The 8796-nt window shown below is 44.3% G+C and overlaps 1 protein-coding gene across 1 annotated transcript; it reads right to left on the bottom strand.

The window, feature by feature from the left end:
• Positions 1–1324: 1324 nt before the first annotated feature.
• nell3 (NELL (neural EGFL like) family member 3) lies at positions 1325–5665 on the bottom strand. Its single transcript, XM_088322337.1, has 5 exons — positions 5569–5665; positions 4925–5505; positions 3795–4315; positions 3174–3240; positions 1325–3111 (listed from the first exon to the last, which is right to left on the bottom strand). The coding sequence occupies exons 2-5, from the start codon at positions 5436–5438 to the stop codon at positions 1577–1579; spliced, it is 2637 nt and encodes an 878-aa protein (XP_088178463.1). The 5' UTR covers positions 5439–5505; positions 5569–5665; the 3' UTR covers positions 1325–1576.
• Positions 5666–8796: the final 3131 nt, after the last annotated feature.

The following is an 8796-nucleotide window of genomic DNA, read 5'->3' as shown; positions in this document are numbered from 1 at the left end:
TTGATTTGATCTTTTTGTGGGGAATCGTGTCAGGAAGTTGTGGATGTCCTTGGCTGGCTTGTTGTGGTCGGATCTCAAACAATTTTGCACGCTTACTAAGGAACTTTTTACCCCCAACCATCCCGTCCTCGTCTGGTGCTTCACATCTGGTACATCTGCTTTCAATATGGACAAGGCAAAGAATCCATAGATATTTTTTTTCTTGGGTAAAGGGAAATTGCCTTATAGCAGGGCACCAAATCTATAGTAATTAGCTGATTTATTCGAAACCCACAGTACAACAAATAAAAACATTAAATACAAAAACAGTATACATTAAAAACTACTTATGTGTACATAAGTGCATGCAATTATAAATAGATATACATATACATTTAAAAGGAATACGAAATATTTACCTTTGTTGTAGCAGATGAATGCAGGGGGGATTCAATTTAAAACAGATTTTAGGGATCCCACTTGTCAGGATTGCCATGCCCTTAGAAGATTTTTTTGGTCTAATCGCCTCCTTATTTTTATTAATATTCCATTTGTTGTTGATTGGTTACAACCACGTAAATTCATGTGCCTTCTTTGTATTTCTTGATAACTGCAAGCTCAGTTTACATGGTTCTTATGACTTTTTTGTTTTGTTTTTGCTTCTCCCTTCAGCATCACTGCCAGCCTTGGGACCCATGAAGAATACAGTACAAACAATACAGAATTGCATCGCTGACTCCTAGAGTCGTTACGGAACAAACTATATTCTGAACTGAATTAAAAAGAAAGGCGTTATGAGATGTAGTTCAGACAAATCTGTGGCAGATCAGCATTTTATATAACATCGACCATTTGAGGACAAGCTGCGTACAGAATTAATTCTAACAATTTTAATTTTGAGTTAGGAAATTATTAGTGGGGAAAATGTCGTCAATAGATGCTTAAAATATCGTATTCTACACCCTATAGTAAAAACGTTGTAAGGTGGGGACGGCTTATCCCAAAGGTCTATTGTAGTTGCTCTTAGTTTGATGGATTTATTTCAGGAAGTGGGAAGTTTCCAATGTTTAGAGAGGGCATGACTGATGAGGTATCAAATCATTTGACTCACATAACAAGTATACTCCCAACCCTTGGGTATGGAAACTCCCAAGCTTGTTTCCCAAATTTTAGCCAAGCAAGACCCAAGTTGAATCAAACTGGACTCTGCACTCCTTAAGAGTGCCGCTGTTAGCCTTCTAATTGCGTCCAGATTTGGTGATGAGTCACGTCTGCGATTACAATTCGGAAAATCGAAGTCGTGATTTAGACTCTGACAAAACACTGAAAATATACAGGTTCTTTTATTTGGTCTTTTAAACACTTTGTATAATAGGTTTAACGTCAAAGAACACAAACAAAAACTTGTTTGCATATTCTAATGTTGATACAAAGTATCAATTCGACAGCAAGTCTATTATAAAGTATTTGTATTATTTGGTACCTTGCAAAACATCGACATACCCTCAAACAGAAATTTTGGTCACTGCTCAACCAGCCAAAGTACGCCGCAAAGCAGAACTTTCACAGTAGAGTATAAACCAGAAAATACAGTTTCTTAAGCGGCAACCCAAAGGATTGACATGTTGGTGCCACCATCATGTGAGATCTGGTTAATGCGTCCACGGATGCAGTCCAGGGTGACATAGACGGCGTTGCCTTTGCGGACCTGGAAGGAAGCCCTCAGGCCCACGCTGGCCCACTCGCTGCCCTCTGGCATGTGTCCTGAAACCTGCTGGACCACAGGATGGACCGGTCCAAATGAACTTGAAACGGGACTGCCCGTATGGTGGAGCGTCACTTTCACAATATTGCAGGAGTGGATGAGCCTCAAGTTCAGAGCGACGTTAGCAGTGCCATCTTCCAGGAAGATAAAGTTCTTGCTGCCATGCGTTTGGTTGGAGCGGGCTAAGCGTACCTGCTTTGAATCCTGAGAAACTAGCAGGAAGGGAAGCGGTCTGTTGCGCACTGCTCCAAGGGGGAGTCCAATTTTGGCCACCGTAGCGGTCAAAGTGCTAGAAACAGCTGAGGGGATCCAAACCAGACCAAGTGTGCTGATGCCGGTGCCGTCCCCGAAGTAGCGCACGTTGCACTGCGGCGGTGTGGTGATCTCAAAGTGGAGTGTGTCACCCCCGTCCACGGCCACAGCCCCTGACAGCGTGACGGAGGTATCTCTGTAGTTCACACCTGTCTTGAAGGCTCGCAAGACCTCTTGGCTTGTGCTGTTGCGGCTGGTGTAGGCTATCAGAAAGAAACCTTCACGGATGCAAGTCTGCCCCATGGTGTAGAGTGCCTGCTGGAGGACAAACTTGACCACACCACTATCCGTGAAGCGCACACCACGGTGGTCATGTGTCAAGCTGATTATGTAAGGGTCTGACACTGAAGTCACGCGAAAGGTCGGGCGGTAGCTGGGATGGTAGTGTGCTAAAAGAGACAATTCTGCCGTCATGGCCACAGCACCTGTGTCGTGCGACAACCAAAGCAAGCTGAAAGTAGGCGGGGTCACCTCATAGATGTGGAGGTCTTTGCTCTGGTTGCAGTGCTGGTTGGGGCTCCTCAGAATAAGACTCACTGTGTCGTTGGGTTCCACCTCCACCACGCCACTGACACTGACACTTTGAAAGTACTTTCCATCAGGCTGCTCTAAACGCACCCCACTTAGCTCTCGACCTTCTTCCTCCTGGCTGCTGTTGAACCTCAACCCTACTTGGAGAAAGTTCCTGCAACTGTGCTTGATGGCAAAATTGTGGTCCAGCCACAGCAGCCCGTGCTGCAGGAATGTTATCTGGCCACCCTCGTTGGACGCAAAACGACTTCTCTCCTTGCCTCGAACGCTCAAATGAAGCCCAGCAAAGATATTCTTCCCTGCTGAGGGGACAGTGACACTAGCACTCCAAGACATCGAGAGATGCGCCACCAGTGCTGAGCCACAGACAGAGTCAGCGACGCTCGTGCAGGGGACCACAATTGGACCACCTTCACATTCAGAACAGGCCTGACATTCCTGAAGCTCCTGGTTGTAGAAGTAGTCCTGGCCACACAAGCCTGTCTCGACTGCTCTTTGGGACACGCCAAGACACCGAAAGCCTCCTGAGGCCGTAGGAGAAAACACATCAGAAAACATGGCTTCAGATTCCAGACATTTTACCAACCTGGAGTGTTTAGACACTTGACTCGCTCGCCGCAGATGTTTGATAATTCCAGACATTCATCTCTGTCCTGTGAAGCAATCAGTGAAGAGTATACATCACGAAGATACACAAATGTGCTTCTTAATTTTATGACTTTGTGAAGTTACTCTACCAAGGAAATTGAATGCAATGGTTGTTTTTAATGACGGGAAATTGGGTGACTTCTTTATATAAGTCAAGGGGAATTCTCGGTTGAAGGCTCCACAACTATCAAACCCTGAGTAGACTATTGTGTCGGCCATAAACCCTTTTTTAAAAGCCTTCGTTGGATAAGCGCGGAGACTACAATATACCGCTAATCTTCTCAACCAGCTTAAGTAATTTTACACCAAAAGTAAAAAAAAAAAAATTCCTAAACATGTATAGTCACATATCTTACACATAAGTAGTCATTGTTATGTACTACTTTGTTATTTAAACGGGGTTCGGGGGTTTGGAAGGCACCCCCTTAGAACGGATTTGTGATCTATTTTGGGGGTCCACTGTATTGTTTATTAACAGATAACGGTGAGCAAGCTAGAAACTGAAAGACACACATCATTAAAATAGTTTTTGGAAAATTGTTTTAAAGATTGTGAGTACCTGACATACGGTGTCCATTGTGGGTGAGCAGTGTGAGATAAGGAAAAATCCTGGCGGGCATGCGGTGCACTTTTGGCATTGTGGTGCATCACTCTGGAAGTTGCAGTAGTGGTCTGGTTGGCACACAGAGCGGCACCCCATCATCAAGTGGGGAAAATGAGCTTCGCTGACAACATCCATCACCTTGGCATTTGTGTGGGCCTGACTTTGAAGGCCTGCTAGGTGGCTCTGTAAGTAGCTCTCCATCTCCCCCTGGAGACTTTGCAAGGATGCCTGCTTAAGTAGGTCCATCAAGAGGCCGTACTGGGTCTTGACTGTGTCCATTTGCTCGTACATGCGATTCTGCTGCATCAAGATGTCGCGCTGCTGAGACAAGAGAGCTTCCTGTTGGTCGGCCAGCTTCTGCTGCAGCTCACCGATGAGGGACTGCTGCGTACGCAGAGCCTCGACAAGTTTTTCCTGACCCTTGGCCAATTGAAGGTGGAGAATGAGGGCATCCTCGGAAGGGACTTCGTTTTCTCCTGGTGGAGGAGTGTGAAGAGAAACAAAACAATAGCTCAGTTTTTATGAAAAGATTTCAAATCTAGTAACATATTTTATTCCACACTGGAGGAATATGGAGTCTACTGAACATCACATCACCTGTACCTGTAAGATGTCATCTTAGAAACTACAACCTATTGTCTCATCTCATCTCATCTCATTACCTGCACCGCTTATCCTCAGTAGGGTCGCGGGGGTGCTGGAGCCCATCCCAGCACTCATCGGGCAGTGGGCAGGGGACACCCTGAACTGGTTGCCAGCCAATTACAGGGCACACAGGGACAGACAACTCACTCGCTCATTCACACCTAGGGACAATTTGGACCGGCCAATCCACCTGAAATGCATGTCTTTGGAATGTGGGAGGAAACTGGAGTGCCTGGAGGAAACCCACGCAAGCACGGGGAGAACATACAAACTCCGCACAGAAATTCCCACAGCTGGATTTGAACCCACACAGGAGGTTCCCAAGACCTTAGAACTGTGCCGCACACGCGCTAACCACTGCTCCACCGTGCTGCCCTACAACCTATTATATCTCTCTTAATAAAAGACTGTATAATACAGTGAATCAAAAATTCACTGACCTGGTTTAACATCACAGGTGAGTTGGACCCCAAGAGCTGCCCCTCCAGGTTCTGAAGAAGGGGGCCCAAACTCCGGAAAGTCTGCTAAGAACTGCGCAGCTCTGTCAGCAAGAAAAACCGGAGGGTTCTGCTCAGCTCCGAGCGGTGAACTCTTTCCTGCGTTCCTTTCGCGTTCTTTAGATCTGACGATCTTAGGCAGGAACCTGCACTGAAATCCTTTACAATCCCGCGTTTGGTTTTTTGTCTCAGGTACCTTTGCACAGTCAGTGCACGGTAGAGCGATGGTAGCGGCTGGGCTTGGGTTTCCTGAAGGGGCGAGATTAGGGTTCCCTGTCTGAGCGTGACGTGAAAGTCTCTTTGTCCTGCCTGAGGGACAGTGGTCTCCTGTGCACGGTCTCGGGTCTCCTGTGCTCGAACCCGAGCATTGGCTCCCCGTACAGAAGTCGGCGTGCACGGATGCAGAAACCAGGAGCAACAGCGCCGTTGACCTCAACCACATATTCATAGTAAACATTTATATATGCAGTTGTCCCTTTTTACTCCAAGACAAGTTGAGGAAAAATCCTGGAAATTTTGTATCCCTGCAACCACAACACAACAACAAGTGAGCAAAGGTGAACATTAACCTCATCGTTGCTGTTTACCTTTGTTAATGGTGTTGAATAGAAACCGTAGCATCCTTCGCACACGCCATCCATGTGTTCTTCCAGCCAGCCAGAACCCCTCTCAGCTCCTCTGAACTCCAAGCTCGGCGATGCCTGGATGTGATGATGGAATTCCTGGGGCTTAATTAGCATCAGGTTTCATGCCGCGGGTTAACCCTTAACATACTACAAGCTCCACATAGTCAAAAAAAGCCTTTGCACATAAATAGCAGAGTGGACATAACAGATACAAGCTTTGAAATACCTTTGGTTGGTTGGATCCCTCAACCACTCGAGGTGTAGGGGCCCAATTTCCTGTGGTGTGCCTTGGGCATATACAGCCTGGTAGCACCCATCCCTCTCCAGGCCAACATATGTTTCCACCCGGTCTCAAACCAGGACCTTTCGTGTGTTGGACGAATGTGCTAACCACTGCTCTACTACAAATACTAGCTTGCTAGTTTGAGCAGACTAGGTTCAGTCCAGTTAGAGAATTTTATTTTTAAATAAAGGCATATACGGTAGACCCATGGGATACGGCATGAATTTACAATGTGCAATGAGATTGATAAGGTATTTTTCCTCTCTGTACGACGTCAAAAACAAATTATTTTAGATGCCAGTCTGCTATTGGTTGAAACCATCTTAAATGCTGGTCCTATATTGGTTTGCATCACAGCATCATGAAAATGCAAATATGCTATTGGCTGAACTCTCTTCCACAATGCCGTTCTCTCCCATTAATTTCATAAACTTGGCTGCTTTCGTAGGTCTGAATTCCAAAGCTTCCAGTTATGCCAAAGGGAGAAGCAAAAACATGATAACGATGGAAATTAGGATCTTGACATGTCACGTTTGGTTGGCATTTTCCATCCGACTGTCACCTTTCATTTGACTCACTGTTGACTTTCCTGTGACCTTTGCATTCCACTCTGGTTGTGTTTGATTCCTCTAACAATGTCTGAAAGTTGAGACAGCTGTTTATCCTCAAACCGGTCTCCGTGGTGTTGTCAACACCAGCATCTAAAGTTCTGTCTGACTGTGGCATGAGGGAGGAATGTGTCGAGCGAGTGAAGTTAAAAAGTTCTGCTCAAGCCATTTTTAGGAAAGTTCAGTGGTCCAAATTTAACTGCTTCAGCATTGAATAGTTAATGCTCAAAAAGATCATATCATCTCATGTGTTAAATGTCCACGAGGCTCTCGTAGTCTCCGTTTACCACGACACTTTTAAGTAATGGTGTATTGTCTTGCAAGCTCCCTGCTGCTTTAGCCATTATCAGCCCGTTTTATTTCTTTGAAAGCTCCCGTAAAAAACAAAAAAGCCATTTCCAGGTGTGTCTGGACATCAGTGACGGATGATTTTCGAAGCCTGAAGCTTCACGGTTTGCCATCTGGGTTTTAAAAACGAGATATTGAGCTGCTTTGTTCGGCTTCTTTAGAGCCACAGTCTTTTTCCGCTTCAAATGTTTATAATTGATAAATCTGCTAAGCTATAAAAAGCTTTTATTGTCTGGACCACCCTTGAGTAACTGCGACCTTCTCTTTACTCCAAGCATTTATTAAGGTGTTAAATGGTTGGAATATTGCAGCTGATGGAAGAATTGTTTCCAATTAAACCTCCTTGAGAGGCTTTTACTGTATCTACTCTTTGATTTCAGCATTAAGCTGAATGAACAAAGAGAGTGAGAGTCATCAGCCCAGCTCAGGAAATCATGGCCTGGTCACTGGAGGTCATTGTCGGCTTGTGTTGCTCATTCTATTCACTCCATGTTTTTCTAGTTCGAAACTCCAATGCACGATCACAGAGTTATGTCGGGCTCAAATTTGAGTTCTTGCTGTATAACAGTCTAGTTTCCAATCACCTGTGGTTTGGTTATTTGGATTTATAATACATAGGAATTTGAGGTAGGGTTTCTAAAGCCTTTGTCCGGATGAAAACAGGTAGTAGAAAAAAACGTGGCCCGGTAAGGTAAGAGTGGGCCTGCTGAGTTGAAGAAACAGTGCTGGCAGGCCTCCCAAGTAGACTGAAGGAGTAATGCAAATAAAAAGCAGTTATCCGAGACCCTGTTCAAATAAGAGCCAGCGGCTCCTCAGAAATACTAGTGATAATTTCAACCTTACCTCGCCAGATTTTTTTTGCTGATTGGAAGCCCACAGACGAAAAATATGTGTTGTTTTTTATGAAAGAAACCCACTAATGAAGCGCTGGCTAGTAGGTGTGGTTTTGGTTTGCAAATCAAACTGATTTTACTGCAACTTTCTCACTCTGGCGAACTTAAACCATGTTAACGTGACAATCACTGTGAACCTTAAACTAAAAATGTTCTGATTCAAAAAGGCTCTATCTGTTTAAGTATTTCCCATAAATTCCTTGTTAGGTCTGTTACTACCTTGCTTTCTTAGATACTAAAGAATAAATCAACCAGGAAGCTAATTCATCAACCCACCAAAAATCAGTGTGAACAACCTACCCACCACTAACTATGATGAAGCCACCACTGGCATATTAATCAACTGATCTGTTAAATTTTGAGGGGTTGATCCAAGACGCAGGGAAACTGGAAACCGAGGCAGGTGCGCGGCCTGATTAGGTGCAGGTGGGCACTCTCAAGCCCCTTACCCTAAATTGGCACCCTCTATGAGGGAAAATGGTGTGCCAGATCTTGACACAAAGTACTGACTAACTGCAACAAGGAGCAATTGGTAATTGTCAAACAACCACACCACACAGATACTAATCACATATAAACAAGATGAAACCAAGCACACTTTCAATTACATACCAAACAGCTCATGAACTACCATAACTATCCGGTTAACAAAGTAGACAACCAACTAAATAATCACTAAACAGTCACTGTCAATGACAGATCTAGATATAATCTATTTTGACTAAGCAAACAGCGACCAGTGTTGGGTAAGTTACTTTAAAAATGTAATCCGTTTTAGTTTCAAGTTACCTTGTTTAAAATGTAATTGTAGTGTAACTTTTTCAATTACTTTTACAAAGTAATGTTAATGTAAATAGATACTTTTGGATTACTTTAAGGTTTAATTGAGTATTGACCCATGTTCATCCGGCTGCAAGATCTCAAAGCACGATTGTCTCAATGTCAGGTGACTTTGCTATGAAAAACACGTTCGTGCAGCTGTCAAAAGGTGACTAGGGTTGTCACCACTCTACTTTAGTAATGAAATACCAACAAAAGACTTTTACATCACATTTTA

The sequence above is a fragment of the Urocampus carinirostris genome, chromosome 18 (assembly GCF_059441175.1).
Source record: "Urocampus carinirostris isolate Australia breed hairy pipefish chromosome 18, RoL_Ucar_1.0, whole genome shotgun sequence".
NCBI lineage: Eukaryota > Metazoa > Chordata > Actinopteri > Syngnathiformes > Syngnathidae > Urocampus > Urocampus carinirostris.
The sequence above is the reverse complement of the archived record's forward strand: the minus strand, read 5'-3'. Positions and strand labels throughout refer to the sequence as shown.